This window comes from Ornithodoros turicata, chromosome 2, assembly GCF_037126465.1.
Source record: "Ornithodoros turicata isolate Travis chromosome 2, ASM3712646v1, whole genome shotgun sequence".
In the NCBI taxonomy this organism is placed as follows: Eukaryota; Metazoa; Arthropoda; class Arachnida; order Ixodida; family Argasidae; genus Ornithodoros; species Ornithodoros turicata.
In genome coordinates this window covers 114,878,775-114,901,715 of record NC_088202.1, presented here as the reverse complement: position 1 = coordinate 114,901,715, position 22,941 = coordinate 114,878,775, and the positions used below count along the sequence as shown (strand labels likewise).

General features: G+C 45.1%; 1 protein-coding gene and 1 long non-coding RNA gene across 4 annotated transcripts in view; one reads left to right on the top strand and one right to left on the bottom strand.

Moving 5' to 3' along the window:
- Nucleotides 1–12,748, top strand: part of LOC135385966 (uncharacterized) — a 54,321-nt gene extending 41,573 nt beyond the window's left edge. Inside the window, exon 2 of the long non-coding RNA XR_010420544.1 lies at nucleotides 11,986–12,748. This is a non-coding gene — a long non-coding RNA (uncharacterized LOC135385966). The remainder of the gene's footprint in view (nucleotides 1–11,985) is intronic.
- The window catches only part of LOC135385965 (mothers against decapentaplegic homolog 4-like), a 36,672-nt gene extending 13,845 nt beyond the window's left edge, over nucleotides 1–22,827 (bottom strand). Inside the window, exons 1-9 of one of the 3 annotated variants that reach the window (XM_064615619.1) lie at nucleotides 22,670–22,827; nucleotides 22,247–22,504; nucleotides 21,997–22,171; nucleotides 21,892–21,921; nucleotides 20,421–20,627; nucleotides 12,084–12,314; nucleotides 8,676–8,744; nucleotides 7,781–7,876; nucleotides 3,114–3,170 (exon numbers count right to left, since the gene is read on the bottom strand). In XM_064615619.1, the coding sequence (XP_064471689.1) occupies nucleotides 3,114–3,170; nucleotides 7,781–7,876; nucleotides 8,676–8,744; nucleotides 12,084–12,314; nucleotides 20,421–20,627; nucleotides 21,892–21,921; nucleotides 21,997–22,171; nucleotides 22,247–22,504; nucleotides 22,670–22,681 (1,135 nt within the window). In that variant the 5' untranslated portion in view covers nucleotides 22,682–22,827. The remainder of the gene's footprint in view (nucleotides 1–3,113; nucleotides 3,171–7,780; nucleotides 7,877–8,675; nucleotides 8,745–12,083; nucleotides 12,315–20,420; nucleotides 20,628–21,891; nucleotides 21,922–21,996; nucleotides 22,172–22,246; nucleotides 22,505–22,669) is intronic. The other 2 variants (XM_064615621.1, XM_064615620.1) reach the window with 2 other exon arrangements.
- Between the last annotated feature and the right edge of the window lie 114 nt (nucleotides 22,828–22,941).

Sequence of the window (22,941 nt, the reverse complement as noted above, 5' to 3'; positions counted from 1 at the left end):
TCAGTCTGCAGAATGATTTTGCCCACCACAAGCTTTTGGCATGAAAACGGCAGTGGGGATAAAGCTTCCTATAAATAAGACAGACTGCAGTTAGAAGAGCAGTGAAAAGTAAAAGGTAACACACCAAGTTTTCATTCAGCTATCATGAAATCTCTGAACTGTTCAAGGTCCGTGCGACTGGTCCTTTAATGCAACCCCGAGAGACCAGAGTAACAGGAGGATAGTGAAAACGTGTGATATAAAGCTACACCCGAAAGGAAAAATTCTGCAGCACAAGTGTGCTTCCGACACTGCTATATATTTATCATTATCATTACTGCAACATATCCAGTTGCATTCCAAGAATTCTTTTCAAAACATCGTAAAGAACAGGAACCCAAGTTAACTGCCTTTTTCTTAGCAATTGCAACCTTGGTAGGGGACACATTCTTCATTGTCACACAGGCCATACTAGCTTAGTGCATATACTAACACATAAGCGATCTGCTACTAGTACACCCCTACCCTCACACTACGCCACATTCTTCTCAGTGTTGGAAGTATCCAACACTGCCAACTTACCTACATACTTACGTGGCATTCATACCTATGAAATGACAACTATGAAACAGGGGAATCAGCAAAGCATATCAAATTGTAATATGTAATAATATGTAACTTCATGTCCCTTTAAAGGTATATGTTAGTTCTGCATGTGCAATTGGTCCTCCACAATTACCTTAAAACAATACAAGGCAGTGCAAGCAATACAACTCCGAGACCAGTGGCACAGAACTGCTATAATGATGATGGCACAGAACCAACAAGCATATTGTTGCATGTAGAAGAAACATTCAGTACATTATTCAGCCCCAAAATCTATTCATTAAATGCTGTAAGCAATACATTTTTATACATAAAATTTATTTTGTTATCGTTGAAGACAGTAAAAATGGTTTGTCAGATCAGCATTAACTCGTGTCAATGGCCCTGCAATTTAATGTTTACAGCCTGAAGTTCTCGGGAAATTTTTTTTTTTCCAAAATCAGGGGGTAAAAATCGGGGAATTAAACATGTGCTCTAAATTCATGTGAAATTGGGTGGAAAAACTTCCAGTATGCTAAATTTGGGGAGAAATTGGGCTCTATTACTCAAACTAACTGTACTGGTTTGGTACAAGCAGTGATGTAATTGCATCTGCTGCCAAACAAGCTAGTGTGCATTGCTACAGACATTTCAGTGATGGCAATTTGCTGGGTAAAAATCGGGTTTCACCCAAAAGAGGCAACCTCCAATTTGGGGTGCAAATTCGGGGAAGAATTGGGGGGTGGGGGGGTGGGGGGGGACTTCAGGCTCTAGTTACGTTACATGTCAGGACTGTTATGTTTTATGTTTAGGGTCTGAGGTTTTCGGGAAATATATTTTGCCAAATTCGGGGGGTAAAAATTGGGTGGGAAGCAACAGCATCCAATTCAGGTGAATTCGGCGGGTGTAAAATTTCTGTTGTTATATGATACAGGTAAAAATCCGGTTTATCAGCCTTGTTATACATATCACAAATGTAAAAACAACTAAGTAACAACACTGTCTGTGACAAAATGAGGACAGTGTTAAAAGGTCTGTGGCAATTCAAACCTGCATTGAGGGGAATGGTAATTCAAATCTGCATGGTGATGAAACCTACACATGGATTAAAGGAACACACACGGAACTGCGGAAAGCCGCAGCGTTTTTCCGACGACTTCTCAGCGTGCGCCTTTTTTTTTAACGCTCGCAGAGACTATGGCCAAATCTGTCGACTACTGATACAGTCGCCGTCCGATTTTTCGGACTCAGTGGGAATCGCGCAGTCCGAAAAAACGAATTTCGCTTCAAAAGTCAACTTTATTAGGCGCTAGTAGGCCGGATAACGTTGTTCCGAGGTTGACGACTGCACTGGGAGACGTCACCATTCCGCAAGTCGGCTTCACCTAACGTCTGCGTGCTTTAGGTGAAGCACGCTTTAAGCACTGTCTAGCGACTCGCGGCTGGACAGCACGTGCTGGGCCTTCGTGAATTTCGGCAGCCTTGGCCAAAACGAAAACGCAAAAGCACTACGACAGGCCTCCTTCACTCCGGTTAATGGAAAATGAATAGTGATTGCCTATTTTCTTGCCTCAATTTCTATATTTGGTTTAATTCTTTTCATAGGAATTTCGGATGCTACGAATATTTTCCGGCGCCCCTAGAGATTCATACGATCGAAATTCTACTGACGACGCTACTGGTGCAGCGGTTGCACGTTACCCGATGTGGGAAGGGGGACCTGGTGCCCTTTTGACCTGTTTCACGCCTTACTAGATCCATTTAAAGTGGGTTACAAGGAAGAAATGACTAATGCGCAGTCTCTTGACCTTCGCATTGCGTCATACACAGGTGATGAGCTGACGACCGTTCGCGACGCTCGCTGGCTGGGCAAACAGAGTCGGAAATATCGAGCGACGAGGCTGTACGGCGTCCGAAATTTTGGACGTTATTATACATTAACTCTAAGGGGACCGTGGCCGTTCCGCAAACGCGTCCGAAAAATCTGTCGGCGACCGTATTCGCATTGCGAACGCTTGTGGTCGATGAACGTGTCAACATTGGCACGTGCCACTCGCTCTGTCCACGTCCCATGCATTTCAGGTGATCGTCCGCGGGCATTTCTTCGCTGCGCCTACAAGGCCGCAGTGTACACGAGAGGTTTTGATGCTGGAGAATGTGCGTCCCATGCGTTTCGCCTTCATGGCTGCAGTGTCACCTCCAGCCGTCAGTGGTCCTTCCCTCTCTTCCACTACCGTAGTCGCGCGCCGTGGTTCCGCGCCGCATGGCAAAAGGGTCCCGGTTTGGGCAGAAATCGGGTTTTACCAGAACAACTAAATGTGTGATCCGGGGGTAAATTCGGGAAAGAACCGGGTAAAACCCGAAATCCTCAGATCCATAAAAAGTGACTATTGATTGAAGTTTTCGCAGAATGACAATAATGTTTTGAATGATGTGTGGTAGGTAAAACTGCTTTAGTTTTCATAGTGGAGGACTTTCTAATCACATTCAGACAAAAATCCTTTTGCTGACATTATTCCTAATGCTATCTGAATAGCAGCGGTACTTACGCATAACTTCTAGCAGACGCGATGTTGGAGGTGCTGCAACAAGTGGCACAGGAGTTCCTGTGAGCGTAACATATTTATGCTATAATGCACCAGGATCACTAAGGCCATGACATACCATATGTAATCACATTAGTAAGCGTTCGGATAATCTATATTTTCATCTCTCATCTCATCTCGTGTGTGTGTGTGTGTGTGTGGGGGGGGGGGTTGCCGGTTTGGTATCAAGCCTCCCACCCTACATTGAAGCAGTTATGCCACTGTCTGTGACAGCTGATTGCATGGTGTTGCCAACTCAAGATACAGTAGACCCTCATTAACTTGGTCATAAAAAATGGGAGAAAATGAGAAATTTGAATTCTGCGAAGTGGGATTTACAAATCTGCAGGAAAAAAAAAACAAGCAACAAAATAAAAAATGCAGCATTCTCCCAAGATCATGCTCGGACTCATACGACACACTTTTCCAGCCTTTTGTGACTTTTCAGTGGGCAAAAAATACTACACTCAACTCTGTCAATCTCTCTCCAGGCACTGGCTTCATTAAATCATTTTTTTCGTCTGAGCACATTCAGCTGTGTCAATGCCAGCATTACCAGTGGCGTAAGGCATTACGGTCACGACCGATCAGGTTTAACTTGCGAAAACGTCTCAGATTGAATGAAATCCTTGCATAATTCTGTAAGATATCAAATATTCCGCAAAAAACAGGCGATTCTGAGGAAATCAGCAGGCTTCGTGAGACATGGCCGATTCCGCAAGATTTTGCGGAATCGCGGAAGGCTAGCGGCTCTATTCATGATGAATGCCTGCTCTGCATTCGCTTCACTAGCGTTTTCAATGTTTTGCACTGCTTGGGCTGTGCAACCATCGTAACGATCCAGTCACTCAAACTATCAGAAGGCTCCCACTCACAAAACTAACTAGCAATGGCTAAGGCCCTGGTTTTCTGCTGCGGCAAATTCAAAATTCTGCGGCACAGACTTGTAAATTCCACGATTTTCCGCGGCAACCAGTCAACAGCTGTTTGAAATGGGAAACCCTTTATTTTCTTGGATAATGTGGGAAAAAAATATTTAAAAAAAATTACAGATTCAAAGCACTGTTGTGGCTCAGCATTACATACATGATATCTTGGGTTCCCCTCAGACAAAGAATGCCGTCTGTCGCCTGCAATCATTTTATACCTGCTGAAAGATCTTTCGGTATCGACAGAGTTTATAGGAACTTTATAGGAGGATTATAGGAAGGAGCTTATAATACATGCCCTGTGGAAGTTACATCTTTAGGACACCCTTTTTGTTTCTGGGCTGTAGGCATTACTTAAGTGTAAGGCAACCTCCAAAACATCAAATTAAAATCCTCCACTGCCACCACTAAAATGCACACGGGAGGGACGCCGCCCCTTCCTCAGGTGGAGTATGCACAATAAACTTGGGATAATGTTAGCTTAAGCTAAACTACAATCTGTGTGAGTTGGTCCTGCAGCATGGACAATTTTGTAAAGCAGGCTTCACCTCATGCAGGAAAGCGTCAGGTGAAGTCCACTTTCGGGAGGTGTTCATATTTCATAGTTCATGTTCATTTCGGGAGGTGGCCTGGGAGCATGCAGCTACACGCCTCAGTATCTTGTGGCTGACTGTCTGCTTTTTTACTTTCACTGACTAGATTTCAAGATACTTCAAGTATTGGAGTTCATTCCATGACATAAGAAACCTTCGACTTGACTGATACTTCGAGATATCCAAGTTCGAGTGCACAAGATTCTACTGTACTCGTACCAAATTTGCAATTTTTTAGCTGCTAATTCCCTTGCATATTTCACGTGAACATGCTAGGCACCTCTACGCAACTGCCTTCCGTTTTGAGTTTATGACATGTGCCTAACGAAAGTGACTAACAAGTTGAAAACAAAGATGGAATACACGAAACATCTTTAGCTTATGAACAACCGCCCATTACTTATCTGTCACATGAACTGCTGTTGAGATTCGATTTCCCTGAATAAGAGCTCTGCATAAAAGTCATTGTCATCTCAATTAAACACTGTGTGTGATGTAAGCACAGCACAATGTAGCTCATTCACTGGGAAGGGGACAAATGCTGCAGAAATGAACTCATCGTCAAGCCCCTTAACTTGCTTGTCATTACTATGAAATGGTTAGGTAAACATATTTTGTGCCATATAACACACCCCTGGTGCTCATTCTACTATATATTGTACACAAAGTACGGTATTTTCCGGTGTATAATGCATGCATTATACAGTAAAAAAGTGCTCTGCATGGGCCCTGCGCGTTATACGCAGAAATATTTTCCTACAGAGTTCCTTTTCTGGTTGGTGACATACAAATTCTACCCTCTTGCAGGGTGCGCTGTGAGTTTCTCCAAAATCTCTTAAGGTCAGTTGACAAAGCCGGCGAAAGGGCACTGGACTTAATAAAAATTCATGGTGCTGCTTAAGGATCCTATTGAGCAGTCAATAATCCTGAATTCATTTCAGAAGGCTGGCGTGATTGAAAAGGGACGAGAAACTAAATATGTTTCAAATAAAGCATATGCATATATTATACACAGCCGGCCTTGGCTCAGTGTGTATAGTGGTAACAGTACAGAAGCTCGTAGCAACATTGCAGTGCGTGTTATACATGGGACCTTTTCCATATCTGGCCTATTTTTAGGGGTGCGCGTTATGCCCGAGTGTGGGTTATACACCGGAAAATACGGTACATGGCACGAAGCACACCACTGCTTGCAATATTAGTCTGAGACAAGTGCAGAATGTAGGTACCTTTGGTTAGGCACAGGGAAGCAGCTGCTGCAACTTCTCTCAATATGAACTTTGGTTCAACCAAAGGAATAAACATTTAAAACATGCTTGGGTAGCTACAATTCTCAAGCTACAAGTAGCTACAAGTCACATTTCTAATGAGGTGCCTTGTTCCTTGGGCAGCTTACTCTTCACTGCTACGTGTCTGGCCACAATACCAAATGCACTCTGCTGCAGAGTGAAGACTGCAGTCCCAGTGAGAAAAGCACTAAGGCAGTGGTTCTCAACTTACGTATGTTATTCAAGGGAACCTGTGAGCATACCACCACAACCTCATGCAACCCACATTACCGAGGTGATGTCGTACACGTCGCAAATTTTTTCATGCATAGCTGAATTTTTTATTTGTGTAATTATATAATTTATTTAATTGTTTATTCTTTCGTCGCATGATGTCGCTTCAAGTTTGCCGAATTCATTCAACTGTTTCACAATACTTCCCCCAGGTAACGCGTTGTGGGTTGCCACTGATACCTGTAAATCCTTAAGTTCACGTAGGTAGGAGAGTATAGCTCCAAACTTTCTCCCAAGTATAGGGGTTCATACTAAGCAACTATGATGCAGGGGTGGGGGGCCTCGTACGAATGTTCAGAGCTCGTTGGCAATCCACTAAAGCCACGACTGTGCTGACGATGCATGAAGCATATCGTGGCTTCGCGTCTGGCAGGGGCGGACTTTAAAATGGTGGCTGCCAGCTGTATACTAGTTTCAGTTTCGGTTACCGACCGTGTGTAGTAGCGCATTCACAGCTGTTGTACTATACATGTTCATAGCTGTTACCGCAACGTACAAATTCCAGCGCACAGCCTGCAACAACTTTGTAATAAGCTGCTATGATATTCGAAAAAAAAAAAAAAAAGAAATAGGATACACTGGCTGTCCGATTTTTCAGACTCAGCGGGATTCACGCAAAAGTCAGAATAATCGAGTAATAATAATAATTTTAAAAAATTTACTTGTAGACCAGAAAAAGTTGTCGATGCTTCCTTAACGGGCAGTCCTCCATCTCTTCCTGATAACATCAGCTTCTACTTCCATCTACATCCCGAAGCGATATTGTATGCTGCCGAAAGCGCCGCAGTTGCCATCATTAGTTCCAAGTTTGACGGATGCGCTGGGAGACGTCAAGTCGTCGATATCCCAAACACGTGTAGGGAACACATCAGGACAACTCTGGCAACGTTAGGCCGTCACCATTCTACAAGTCGGCTTCACCTAACGCCTGCGTGCTTTAGGTGAAGCTCGCGGATCGACAGCACGTGCTCAGCTTGGCGAAGCGCCATGACAGGACTCCTTCATTCAGGGTATTGGAAAATGAACAGTCACTGCCTATTTTCTTGCCTCAATTTTTATATTCGGTTTTCCCTGACCTTCGCATTGCATCATGCACACGTGGTGAGCTGGCGACCGCTCGGGACGCTCGCAGGCGGGGCAAACTGTGTCCGAAATATCGAGCGACAGAGCTGCACGGCATCCCAAGTTTTGGACGTTGTTATACATAAACTCTATGGGGCCCATGGCCATTCCATGAAAGCGTCCAAATAATCGAGCACGTCCGAAAAATCAGTCGGCGACTGTATTCGAACTTTTACGAATATTCAAAAATTTCGAATATCAAATTTTCGAATACGAATCGAATATCGCAAATATTCGATTCGTATTCAAAATTTCGAATATTCGCACACCTCTACTTGTAACTTAATCGTATGTGAAAAAGCACAAACAGCAACGGGAACGTGGAGTTATCAAAATGGTGCTATCGTGCAAGTGAAGCAGACGGCATTCATGCGAGGAAAATATATATATCTTATATGCCTTGAGTAGATCAGCAATTCACTCACCAGAATTGGAAAATGACTGAAGAGGTTGCTGCTGGTTCATCCCATTTAGCCCATTTTGAGGTACTTGTGGTGACAGTGGCTGGATGCTTGTGTCCACTGTTCAAGAAGAACAAGTTTGAAACTGACAGTCAATGATATGGGGCTAAAAAAGACAATGCAGCATCATGGAACAATGTTACTTGAGCAGTCATGCCTCTGTAAAATATCAAATCACAACTGGAACTGAGTTACGGCACCGGTTTGGACAAGTTGGTACATGTCAGATGTGAAAAACAACAGCGCAGGGAAACGGGACTGAAGAAAACAGATAAACTGCTCGGTTGCTAGTCAGCGCAGTGCGGCTCTCTTCTTTACAGTCCAGTTTTTCCCGCACGGTTTTTCCTTCCACTTCTGATAACTGGAACCTCCTCACAATATCAACAACAACAGGAAGTGAAGTTTTAATAATGTATATCAACCACTAATATTTGAGAACACTTGTGGGCAATAAGCTCATGCTTACTTCAGCTTTGTGCGACTTAAACAAACCCAGAGAAAGGTGCAGCATAATGCTAGCAGTAGTTCAGGACAGTTTTTTTTCATGTGATGAGATCCCTACCACCATTGAAAGAAGCTAACCGCAATCCCTTATTAACACGTTAATTGCTGCACACTTTTGTGTTCTCTCTGATTACCCTTATGACATCTCCCCCTCCTCTTTCCTCTGTCTACAGAGCAGCACGCTGAAGGAAAGAAACACAGAGCACAGACTTCCTACTAAGATTGCCATGTGTGTCTTCATTCTGTGTTTTTCAGCAAGTATGATCACCAGCTACAAACGTTGACAGTTATACAACAGTAAGCACAGACAATACGGACGTGGTGACAATATACAGACAGGAGACAGGGGACATACCTGGAGGCGTAGGTGGGACATCACGTGAGCTAAATGAGTCTATGCTCGAAGTGCTGGTAGGTGGCTGAACTAATTGGGGGAAATAATGGAATTGTTCAGATGACAGACACCGAGATGCCACTGCACACAGGATTTTATAACGTGACACACAACAAGAGTCAGAAGCACAAACAACAAAATGCGCACAAGAAAGTAAGCCATTATAATTTAATTGAATGATCGCAGATGAAGAAAAGGCACCAGCAGTGGGAACAGCATGGGGCACAGCGAGGCTTGTGTTGTGTTTGTCCTTCTAGGTTGAAAAATTGCACGCAGTCGTAGCTCTCTAGACCAGCATTTCAAATTTTGAAAAAGTCAATGTTCTCTGTTGGCAGCTGCCACCCTAGCGACATCAATGGCACCGATGATCACTCTACTAATGGACCTTTTTAGAAAAGCAAGCACCACCTGTGGCACGCAAGGGCACATGGGAACTTAGAGCGCCTTGACGCATTACGAGACGGGCAGAGGCGGAGGTAGAAGAAGAACAACAACATTCCCGGTGTGCGCAGCAGCAGCGTCATCCGGGGTAAACCATAACCGAAGCAGACGACGAAGCAGTGTCCCTCAAAGTTCCCATGCCGCTTTGCGCCGCGCACGCATCTTTGTTAAAATCGTCTATTGCTTACAGCGAGCACAGTGGTACACCACATCAGGTATCTCGGAAAGAGCAAAAAACAAAAACAAAAAAATAATTAAAAAAGAAAAGAACTTCATTTTTACGATAATGATTGGAGTGACCCTCTACCCCATTTTTCCTGCAGTAGTTCGGTGAAAATGTAATGATGCGCCTCACAGTGAGGATCGAAGTCCAACACTGTCCAGAGAGGTTAGTAGGGCTTTTAGCGCAGAGCGTCGGTGGGCTGGATTTCACCACGGAGAAGAAGTAATTTTGCCATAGTGAGAGGCTATAGGAGTCTAGTGAGGATAGTGAGTCTAGCCGATTGAGAAACACTGTGTGTGCGTGGTCCTAAAAGGATGCTAGCATAGAAGGCTTTGTTTCAGATTTTCCAGATTTCAGAGATTTTCAGATTTCCAAGTCAGCGTGATGACGTGATGGACTTGGAGAGTCCACTTATCTCGAAAAGAGATACTAGTACCTGTATGGAACTGCCTCAACAGCATGAAGCTGTGAACCGCTGCTGTCCTGTGGCTGATTGCGACAGATAACCCATTTTACATTTCGATAGGAATTACTCTTGTGTGCAACCCAGGGTGTCAAACCGAACCCGTAAACCGGAAAAATCCACTGTTTTGCGCAAGCCTGAATTGAACGAGTACCTTTATTTTTTCAGTTTTGCTCTGGAATGAAAAATAAAATTGTTTCGAAGGTTTTTGGTTCAAGTGCAAAGTTAGGGCACTTCGAACTCGAAGGTACGTACCGAAAAGCAGTGTGACACATCATCTTGAACGCAGCCTTACATTAACAGTGTGCTTACGCTGCCGTTCGGGTTCGGTTTTATGCTGGTTATGCTAACAAGGTGGGATGCACAGAGATACATAAAATACAAACAAGAAAGTGGACATGTGGAACACAGCCTCAAACTGGGGCTTAGAACAACCTGTATGAAGTAGAGGTGTGCAAATATCGAAATTTCCGATTACGAATATCAAGACATAGGATACAGGCTTCTAAGAGTAACAACAAAGCCTCGAAAACAAGCAGTTGTGTTCAACAGTTTGTGCAGTTTCAAATGACTTTGCAGCGTTATTGTCATCCTAGTTGGTACTTTTAACATACAGTCGCCGAGCGCCGGAGTTGGAGAAACTATGTCGAAATATCGTCACCTCCCACTCCTCTATTATCGCCATCATCGCACGCGACCATGATTCTATTATATCGCTGACTACAACAAACTGAAACCGAGAAAACGTGTTCGAGACGCGGATTTTTGCTGTGCATGCAGTGGCGCGGTGAACAGCGATGTTCAGCTCAACACCAACAAATTTTCGATATTTCCCGGGATTTCACCGAACTGTAGGCCTCGCACGATTGTTCAGAGTTCGTCAGCAATCCACTGAAGCCGCGACTGTGCTGAAGATGCATGAAGCGTACCACGGTTACGCGTTTGTCTGGCGCGGACTTTAAAATGGCGACTGCACACAACTGCGCACTAGTTTCGGTTTCGGTTACCGAACGTGTAGCGACGATGGGAGTACCTCGACAGCTCCACGCGTCGCTTTGCAGCTGCTCTACTATACATCTTTGTAGCTGTTACCGCAACGTAAAAATTCCAGTGCGCATATCGAATATCAAATTTCCGAATATTCGTACACCTCTAGTATGTAGCAGGAACAGTATATTCACACACATACACAGATGTGCACACACATACACTCATGACACAAGCAAACAAATAAGTTCCAAGATTTCCATGTCTGAAGCTTGGTTTTGTGGGGCTCCTTTTTTATATAAGGCAACTGATTCACTTGTGTTGCAAAAACAAGAAACGCAAGTGACTTCCCCATGTTCCAATAAGATCCTAGCAGTCACCTGAATACTGAAATATACTCCCCCGGCCTAAAAAGAAAAAGTGATTTTCCTTTTGAGAAAGAAAAGCGTTTTTGCATTGCCTAGGTGCAAATCATGCCAACAAATGTTTATCATTCACAGAGCCGTGCAGCTCGAGTGATTACAAATTTTCATGATGAGCTTTTGCAGAAATATGTGAACATGTTTGGCATTTTGTTGCAGGTACATAGCCATTGCTAAGTGCGCAATTGAGATTAAGGAGCGAGGAAAGGTATGAAGCTGGTGTGACAATCCTTTCGTAGTGAACATCATTATCCTTGCGACTTACCTTCCTTACTCCTGAATGAACCATAACCAACATTAGGTTAACCCTTCCTGAGTGCAGCTGTACCAGTGATATGGCAGCCATTTATGATTTCACAGGCAAGGGCACACTCGTTGCTAAGCTTTCAAGACCTTTGCGGTTCATATTGTTGCATCTGCTAGTTGTTATGCACCAGTATGTGCCGCAATAGATATCCAATACACTAGATTTCCATAATTTTTTTTACCTTCTCACACGGCACTGACTTAAGCTACAGCGATGTCCCTCATATAACGATTAAATTTGAGAGAACTGTGGACATAGTTATCACAGGTTTTAGTCAGTATTTCGAATGGCTTTCAAATTGCCGATTTGCACTGTCTGCACCATGGGCAGCCTCTGTCAAAAGCAAATGAGAACAGTAGCTTAAGTGTCCTGCATATCACATATTTGCTTGCTTTTCATGAAGATAAATAGGGCTTTTGTCCTTGTAGGTTGTCCAATGTGCAGCACCCGAGGCATGACACCACTAAAAGGTTCGTGGCCCACACCACAGAAAAACACAGAATAGGAGCTGTGAGGAGACACTTACTGAGTGACTGTGTGTCGAGGACTGATGAGAAAAATGCGTTCTGTGCCTGTGACTGCACGAGCGAAACCCCAGATGAGGTAGGGGGAATGCTGCCCATTGACTGCGGTGGGACATGCTGCTGTGGTGACTGTTGCTGAAGGCTACTCTGTGGTCGCGAGACTGCCACGGGTCCGGCGGAGGAAGATGGCTGGCTCGACTGACTTGCCATGCTGCCATTGGGGGATGTGGGACCTGCACCAATGCAACAGTACCACTGATTAACTAGGTTTCTGCAAAATTTAATGCATAAACATTGAGTAAATTCACTTATTTGGAACCCACAATGCAGTTTTTTGTAGCATTCCACATGTGGATAGAATGGATTAACCACATAAAGTGAACCTCATACCTAAATGCCCTCGAGGATAAAGGGCAATTCCATTAAGATAACCAGTGTTAGCACTTGCTCTCGATCTGAAGTAGCCAAATTCAGGTTTACAAAATCGCTAAAACTAAAACAGACACGTAGCAAGGCAAACACAACTTTTGTTGCTGATAGCACCCTTTTGCAGAATGACGTCATCTGTTATGCATCTTTTGCCACAAAGGCTGTGGTAATTCTGATGCTGGCTAAGCTAACTTACAATGCACTGTATTTACAGAATAAAGAATTCCAGCAACACGAATTATGTACTACTGACAGGTGGTCCTTGGACAGAGTTTGTTAACTTAGATAACTGCTAACTAGGCTAAGTGCAGGAATCTCATAGCTTTGATTTCTTTTTCTGATTCTGCATTAGGTAGCACTGTGGTAGGGCGCAGTACAACGAGGAAAATTCGCAAGAGCTGGCATTATGTGAAGGAAAACAACAGAATGTCAGCAACCTGCAAGGATCAGTGGAACGTTAGTCTGAGCCAGTGAGGCCACTTCGAGCATGTAGTAGTATTGCCAACAGTTCTACTTGTCACCAGCGGCATGGCCGAATGGGCTAAGGCGTCTGAATGTTGGTGGTAGCCCAGGTCATGCTAAAGACTGGGAGGCGGTGGGTTCGGCTGATGCAGGTCTACCGAGATCCTAAGAAACCATATGATGTCCTGGAATGCTGCAAAGACTTGTTACCTGATGCAACCCTCAACTGCCTCATTAAAGGGGCACTAAAGTGCAAAAATATCTCTTCGTGCTATGAGAGATTCCGTCATCATGAGAATAATGCAAAAAGAACGAGATTCACACGTTGCGCAGTTTGTAATTAAAACGCGAATAAAGGTGCCAGTTTGGAGGTTCCTCTTTACTTCCTTCGAATCGGCGCAAGACGTCAAGGGTACGTCACACTAGCGCATCTAATTATCGAAGCAAACATATTGCGGGAACTGCCCATTCCCGCATTTCTTTGTCCAATCAACGCAGTGCAAGGGAAGCCCCGACTTGGCTGTGACGCGTAGGGATGCACACATCGCCGGGGCGCATCTGTAGTAGCTGAAGCTTTCGCTAATGCCGCCACACAACAAGGTAACAAGGCACAGAATCAGGCAGCATTCATGCGGGGCAACCTTTTTCGGCAACTATGCTGTCAGTCGGCCGAAAACAGGGAACCTCCAGCAACCTGAGTTGCTCGGCATCGTTCCCAGAGTGAAACCTTCAGAAGCTGTTGGTGAAACCCGCCAATCAGTGACGGAAGCATTGCCACGTGACTCCAGATTTCCTTCGCAGGTTCAGATCCTGCATGGTCAGCTGAGAAATATTTTTATTTTTTTACTAATCAGGGTGTCTACCAAACTGTTGTCTCCAAATTCCCTGACTTTTCCAGGTTTTCAGTGACTAGTTCAAGCGAATTCCCTGACAAAAACAAAAGGGAACTTGATGCCTGCTCATACGTTTTGATACCAGATCCAATATAAAACAGACCATTTAATAAGTATTACTGAGGCTACCCTACTTTTCTGCGTCAGAGCTTGTCATACTGGTGAACCGCTACTCGCAGTAACGTCGCAGCGGCATCGCCTCTCAACCACCGGTCGGCACTGGTGATTCGCCGCGCATCATCATGGCACTTGTCTGCGATTTTCCCTGACTTCAGCTGCTCTTTAGCCAAATTCTCTGACTTTTCCAGTCACATCAAACTTCCCTGACTATTCCCTGTTTTCCAGGTTTTCCAGGTTGGTAGACACCCTGCTAATCCCACACAAACGTGTTAATAACCATTTATTGAAGATGATGGTGATCTTTTGGCGTAATAAACCGGCTAAGATTTGGTAAACAGCAGCTAAAAAAAAAAGATGCCATCAGTAGGATTCGAACGCACATTCTCAGATTGTGCACCATAAGGTTGCTTGTAGGTGGAGCCATGGGTGGAGCTACCGCGTCGCACATGCGAGCGCAATCTCAAGTGGCAGGTGGGACATTTCGTCATTACGACGTACCCATTCATCATTTTGACGTGAAACTTCCCATTACACACGCCTCACAATCAGCGCGCATCGCGAAATTCTTATTTCGCGAAACACTTGTTATTCTTCCTACGTTGCATTGCGAATGTATTCGAAATAATGAGCGTTGAGTACAGAATATTCCTGATTCCAGTAACCCACGAGACCCACAAATACCAACCCCTTTAGTGCCCTTTTAAGCCTCGTACCTGTCCCAAATACCATCAAATACCAGTTGCGATAGAGTGAGGTCATTTTAAAAGATGGGGTACGTACAATGGCCACAGCGTTCCAGAATTCGTGAAAAGCTCTTAAAAGCGCACCACATGATTCACGTTAATCATAAGAGCTGACTATATCTACTCCGACACAAGGTGCATCAGTGTTAACACATTACCCAATGTGACCACACACACAAGGAAATAAAGGATTGACGTGCAAAATCTCCTCCCAATTATTATTACTAAACCGAAGGTCTGATGCTTTCAAGGGCAGCATTTTTGAAACACAAATCAGTGCCTGAAGGTGCAGTATTCAGTCCTAGCTGTGGAGGGTACTGAAATGTGCACCTGATAAGTGTATAACGAAACCTAGGGACTACTGTAGCTGACTGATTTTCCGGACTTGACGGTGACCGGAAAAAAGTCGGAATAATACAGCAGTTCGAAAAATCTGATCATCACTAGATCCAACATCTATAATTGTGTAAGGTTCGTCGCACAGCATGTCGACCATGCCTGTGGTCGATGGTTGTGGACGGTCAGGGCAAAGTCTGACTCACTTTCTGGCTGCACAATTTACCAAACAGACATGCCTGTGCTGTCGAAAAAAAAAAAAACTCGATAGAGCTTCCCTGACTCCTGAAAGCCGTGGCACCGCCAAGAGCATAGAGGTAGGGTTCGGATGTCTTAGAGCAGACTCGCCTAGGATTCCAATATTAAATCCAACCCAAGTGCATAGTGCAAAACGGCGGTTGCCACCGCAGTGCCAGAAATAGTGGTGTTGGTGCGTTTCCACAAGCGTTTTGGTCCGGAATATCGAGCATTTGGACTTCGATCTGTCTGTGCCCATTTAATAAAATATGTTCTGTAAGGTACACATGGGGCTATTCGTTTTCGGGTTTTATGATATAAGGACCGTGCGACACCTACAGGGGGCGCGCTGCTCCGTCGCGACAGCGCCGCCAGTGGCGGTCTTGGACGTATCCGACGTGATACCACGCCGCCCGTTCTATGCATTCTCAAGTGGAATCGTAGCTTGCGTGGCGACCTCCGTAATTAGAAGGGCTAATTTTCGAAGTGCAAATAATGTGGAACCTTTCTGGGGCGCGAACGAAGAGAATGGAGACAAACTGCACAGAAGCAACCACCGTATTTATAATGCACCTAAGAGTACGGAAGGAGAACAGCCACTCGCGTCCGCCCGGTCAAAACACCTGTAAGTGATACGTCGAGAGGATGGTTATTTGACTCCTCACAAAATGGCTTGCTAGCGAAGGCTATATACGTCTATTCCTCTGACTCCAGCCATTTGTAATATCATGTTTTTGACTGAGTCTTGTATTCCTTTCGTCGTCTTTGCACACACATAGCTTCGTCACTGAAATTTACATCGTGCGTCCGTTTTATCCATACAAATAAACACGTGGGGTCACAACTTATTGCCTGAACTTGTACTGCAGTTTTTCCAGTATCTTCAGATACAGTAACTCTAGAGAGATCCTCAAAGAAGAAAGTATATGAGTTTTTACCTCGGCTACCGCCGTAAGCTTGCGGGACGACAGCTGTGAAATGGTCGGTGAGTAAATACTAAACCCTTTGGACAACGTAGAACTTCTGTTCTCACTGTGAGACTCGTCATACCGGGAGCAATATCGGCTCTGGGCACTGGCGATGAAACACCTCAATCATTATCTCGAAATAGGTTGCCGTTTGGTCGGTGCATTTGACGGTGATACAGTATCCAGCGGCGTTTCACCGTCACAAAAGTGGCAACTGTAAATCATTTATCATTTTGCAGGTCCTCATTCAGTTTCATTGAAACTAGAACAAAAGAAAGAGAATATATTCGCTCATCATGTGCACACCTCATGCAATGGCCGAAATGGCCGAAAGCTCGTCACAAACGCTATTCGCTGCGAGTCTAGTGACCTCGGTGGTATTGGAAGCGTAGAAATCACGAGAAATGAAGCATCTGGTCCCTAATGAAGAGTTCTTTTAGGTACTGGCACAGTTAGCGATGCTGTGGCAAAAAAAGATACCCGCACGTCCCATGTAAACAAAGCTGGCTACCCGGCGGCTATCACGCAAGGTACTTTCTCCGGAGGCCGCATCGCGGCGCCACCAGTTTGTCGCACAGTCCCTATAAGGCATATGAAACAAGCCACCGCTGTGACACTGGGACGAGAAACAGGAATCTTTATATTTCCGCTCGGAACTAGGGTTGCCACCTTTCGTAGTGAAAAATACTGGCGGAGGGTGAGGAGGCAGAACAGAGGGAAAGGAGGAAATGTTCGCGGGAAAGGGAAAGTAAGTGAGGGGTGGATAGTATACAGAGAGAGAGAGAGAGAGAAAGAACGAGCATACTGGCTCAAGACAACAATTATAATAATAATGAAAAACTAAGAAAACGACTGGCGACTACGGAGTTGGGTCTGTGCTCCAGATTTATTCAAGCTGTAGTGGAATGTTGAAAGGAAAACCCCGTAAAAGGCCCTATGAAAGGTGTTGAGCCACAAATACCGGCAAAAGGCTGCCGGTATCACCTTCCTACCGGCAACCGGCAGAGCGAGCAAATAACCAGCCGTGCCAGTATAATACTGGCCTGGTGGCAACCCTACTCGGAACTGGGGCAGTGAATGACCACGGTATTCAAACACTTTCCCGAGCTCCACAGAAGCTTGTCTTTGACTCTTGCAGAAGGGGATTATAAAAGGATGACAAATAGGTTGTCACAAATAGCTCTCTTTGCTGATATTATGATTAAAGGCTCCAACTTTCTGTGGTGGAAAATTAATTTTTCCACGGGGCTCCAATGTCAAATCCGCGGGCGTCCGAGAGTAAAAATCGCAAATTCCGCGCCATTCTGCAAGTGTGGCACAAATGCATGTCTGGAATGCACTCAGATCAAGCCAGTGAGTACCTCAAAGAGATGAACACACTTTTATTTTCTGTTAACCACGTTATTTTCGTCAACCACCACCGACACTGTCGACCCACGCAGCACGCCAAGCTTCGTGTTTCTCGAACAGTTCTGGAATTCGACGGCGAAGTGCGTTCGGCCCCGGTATCGACCCGCCCTTGGTTTGATTTGATTTGATTTGACTTTACTGGCGCAAGGATATCAAAGATCATGCTGCGCCGTATAATTTTGTTGAGTTACTCTACATTAGGTCCAGTTCAGTCAGGTATTTGCATTATCAGAGACTATGAATTTCCTATGCCCGTTGTCAGATCTGAGACAGTGTATGTTCTCATCATGCTGCAGAGCCCACATCATTGTGACACTGGGTAAGGACAACCCAGCTCGCTACCGGCCGAATGGTGCCAAACGTGTGGGCAGGTCGCAGCAAAGTTAGTATGGGGTGATGTGTAATGTACATAGAAGATGATCTGTGGTTTAATAAATTATATGGTTGTGTGTGAATATAACATTTGCAACGAAAAGCCACGGAGCTTTGATGTACCACCAGGCGAGGGAGTCACCAATATTCCTCTGTTTCATTATGAAACTTCGGAGGTACGTCTGGCGAGGGGCTCACCGAAGCCTCTACCCAGAGGGATTCCGAGGGTGCCCCCGGCGAGGGAGTCACCTATATTCCTCTGTCCTTCTGGACTTCGGGGCACACTCGGGCGAGGGTTTACAGCCCTGCTCCAGCAACCTATGTTGCTAAATAAACTGCAGGAGCTTAATGTCTTTCAAAAAAGCCAACACCGCATTAAAAGCGACCAGTGGTTCATCTCCCACAAGTAACCTCGAGTGGAGTGGAATGCACAAATCGTACAACATTTTGAAGTGTCTTCGTCTAAGCTGCTGATATGCAGGACATACCAACAGAAGGTGAAGAACTGTGACGACCTCACCGCAGAACTCACAAATGGGTGGGAACCCGCCCTTGGTAACTCGCGTCTCCAAGAAATTCCTTATTTTGGGGCGTCCAACCTTTTCCAGCGGAATATTAGCGGCAATGAGTGCTTCCAGAAATTCCGTAACAACGTCCATTCTTGCTTCCCGGGCTGTGACCACAGAGTCCAGCGTCTGCAATCTTACATCACGCTGCTGCAGTCCAGAACAACCAGCAGAAACGTTATTGCATCGCTGCGTTTCTTCCTGCCTTCGCTTCAACTTGTCGGCGTTCATGCCGTGCCTGTTGCTCATTACGAGGTCGTCGGTCGTAGATTTACGTCGATGGTCGCAGACTTAGCACACACCTTGCAAAAAAGGATGCCTCCGTCCTCATAGAATACGGCGTTTCTGTATTCCCAGCGCGATCCCGCGCAGTTTTCTTCCTAAGGTGCGACATGACATCGTACGAATACGAAGGCGTTTGTTCTCCACCGTTCCCCGAATGCACGTGCGCGCTGACCCTTTCTCATTTCTTTACAACACGCGTGGAGAGGAGAACCGTGCCATGTGACTCGCGCTGATCGCGCGTCTGCTGTCGGCGTTCATGCCGTGCCTGTTGCTCATTACGAGGTCGTCGGTCGTAGATTTACGTCGATGGTCGCAGACTTAGCACACACCTTGCAAAAAACGATGCCTCCTCCGCCCTCATAGAATACGGCGTTTCTTTATTCCCAGCGCGATCCCGCGCAGTTTTCTTCCTAAGGTGCGACATGACATCGTACGAATAGGAAGGCGTTTGTTCTCCACCGTTCCCCGAATGCACGTGCGCGCTGACCCTTTCTCATTTCTTTACAACACGCGTGGAGAGGAGAACCGTGCCATGTGACTCGCGCTGATCGCGCGTCTGCTGTCGGCGCCGTTTGCAGGCACCGCTCGAAGCAAGTTTTTTTTTTAGCACGAGGCTTTTTTAGCGAAGGGCTTTTTAGATCTAATAGGCGTTATTGACTAAGGGAGCATAAATTATTAATTGCACAGTGAATCACAGCAAAAGGCGATTCTGCGGAGGATCGTCATTTCCACGAAATTTCGCGGATTCGCGGAAAGTTGGAGGCTTTAATTATGATTAACGGTTTACCTAGAACGACAAGTTAAAGGACCGCAAGGATTTCGGGTGGACATCGGGTTTGACCGGAATTCTTGAAAACTTGTTCGGGAGGGAACTATGTATCGTGAAAAACAGTGTTTAACCCGAAAACGAAGAACCCTGGTGCTGAGCTCTCGATTCTTTTGAACGGTGCAATAGAATCTGCACCTATAGTTCGTTTTGGGTAGTTAACCATACGTGCACGTTACAATTTTACAAATATGGTAGTTTTGATGTTTGTGGCCACTCGAAATGTCTCAAAAGATGCATTTGGTCATTACTTCTTGTTTTTGAAGCATGCTGAGAGACACGTACGTGCAGGCATATGAAGCAGCAGATGTTGCAGGCACATCGCTGCATTGAAATGTAAGAACACAGGCTGAACCAGTCTGTTACGGACCAATCCCGTGGAAACTTGGAACACCTAGCAACAAATCACCTTTAATCCCCTGATGAGGATAGAATACGTGGAACCAATCTCATTGTTGTAGAAAGGCTTGTTGTACCAACATCCTCCTTTGTGGAAGCCTACTGCGCTGACCATAATTCCAATTCCTATCGAGATTGACACAGCTAGTTTATTTTCCTGGACTACTACTGAATGCAAAGTCATATTGATCTATGCCATCACTCAAACTACATACTGACAACTGGTAGTTCACTGTTCTCTTTTGCTGCATAAAGGATGCAGGACAAGCATAAACAATGGAATGAGATGTTACCTGCCCCTGTTGGTGAAAGCATTTGCAACTGCCTTCCAAAGGGATCATTTGAAGAGGGTCCCTGTGATGGGTGGTGTTGTATGGTCTGTGAGGCGTGCTGCAAGCCACTGGGACCGCAATCCATATCGGCAAACTCATTCTTGACGTAGTGGCTATCACTACTGCCAAACACGTCACCGCTTTGATGGGGAATTACGCAGGATGATTCTACAGGAGACAGACATAAAGAAAGAAATGTCACACCACTATAATAAAATTATTTTTGGAATCCAAGCAGAACTGCAGCATTTTTCTTGTATTTATATTTATTTAAAAAATACTGCTCGCTCCTATTGGAGCCACTGCAGGAACCAACACCTACATTAAATGCACCACAATTGTGTCCATTTTTTATTTCTTCCCTGGTCTTCCACACATATGCATTGTTCTCTTCTTTTTTTAACCTAGCTCAATTTTTTGTTAGCCAGCAGCACCCTACAGGTATAACATGCTACTATAACACTTTATGCTCCTTCACTGAAAATGGAACATCTGCCGTCAGTGCCAGGGACCCCATAGCCAAATGCATAGGAGAACAGTTTTCAATCTGCCGGAGGGGGCCAGGGGCACAACACCCCCCCTCCCCCCCGTCATACTTTTACAGGATTTTAATGTTCACTTGCTTGAAATACACGATTCTTAGGGTATCCATCGGAATGTTCATCTTGAGCGTCAGCTGGGTAGCCTTCTCTGAGGTGGCCTCCCCCCCCAGTCCGAGCCTATGGCCAAATATGCTTTATATTTCCATTACTCCGGGACATGCTGCATTCAATAACCTCTGAATAAGTGTGTTCTTTGGTTGACTATGATTGTTAAAGTGACACAAGTTGTTTTCCAGGAAGACGTCGTCTTTTCTGGGAATTTTTGGTCCTGGGAAATGAAGAGATTCCTGACAGTACCATTTCCTTATCTAGGTATCTTAGAAACATCTGGGTTTGGTAACAATACATAATTAAAAACGGTCACAAGAAAGGTTCCAAAGATAGTTTTCAAGTGTATCAGAAATTCAAGCTCCAGCCCAACCTATATGGCCAGGTGTGTCTGACAACATTTCCTGAGCGCTTCAGATGTATTTGCAACTTCCCAACTGCCTCATGAAGGCAGCCAGTGACACATGATTGATGACATGCACAGATGGTGATGCAATAATACTAAAGGAGGTACATGTTGATGGCAATATCACAATCTGCGCCACCTGCGGCTGTCAGCGACTTATGCATCAGGGAGGACTAACTGCAACAATGAGCATTGTCTCAACCAAGTCCCATATCACAAGGCTTATGTTCTTTTTTTTTTGTTTGTTTTTCCTGCACTTGTTGCTTGGCTAATAATGGAGAGGCTAGGGTAAAAAAATTTGAGTCGGCTGTCAATTGCCTTAATAAAACTGTTACAAGAAACTGCCCGGAACATCGTACAACGGGTTGGCACATACCTGAATGCTGCAGTGTCAGTCCAGAGAGATCTTGGGGAAAAAAAGAGTAGGAAAATGACGATGTATTTGGCGCACAAACTAGTCTCCATAGGCTTCAACACTTACCAATTCCTGGCGACACTACCCTTTCATAGTGGTAGGGGTTCACACAGACACTGTCACATTTCAAGTCAAACGCAAACTGGCAATACTTGACGTGTTTGAGTTCGTTTTTATGCAGATCGGGCCACCTCCAGATCCGTGCGTAAATTACGTGCGGAAAACCCTTTCGCCCTGCAACCTGATGATGGGGAGACAATTCGATTTAAGTCCACGCTTTCGGCCTAGCAGTTTCAACTAGGAATGTAATACACACCTGAAGTCTGCCATCCAAAGTTCTCTGTATGGTCACACACTTGCTTGGGTGGGCACCGTTCGTTGTGATTGCAGTGATCAAGCTGTCCAGCTCATCCCTTTTCTCTTTCAGTTTCTTCACCAAGCTTTCAATGGCACGTTTGGCGAAGCTCTCTGATTCACCACCTTGCCTGTGGCACATCAAGCTATGAACGATGCTCAGGCATGCATCAGCCGAGGTAGGAGCGTTTGCTGATATTGTAGCCATTGTGCAAATGGCCTGAAAATGAAAGGACCCATGGGGTTTAAATACTTGCGAGATTGGAGGTCGTCACACAGAAACAAAGCGGTTTCAACACGGCGCAATCACTGGTTAGTACGCAGGTAACACCGGTCGCTGCGGCGTACGTTAAACTGAATACAAAATCATAATTATCACACATACGTCAAAGCACATAGAAGATCATGTTTGCACACGTCGATAATATCGCATATAAAAGCTGTCACGGATAAGGCTTAATTTGAAGCCCGCGTGCGAGCTCCTCCACTTAGTATGAATTGGCAACACAAACACCCATCACAGGAGGACACTTTTGCCAAAGAAATCAAACACCACCAAGCTACTGCACCTGAAATCACTACTGACAGCTTACGATTGCCTTTCCATAATACAATTTGTATGCTCTAACGAATGTAGCAATGCAATCGCCATTAGTA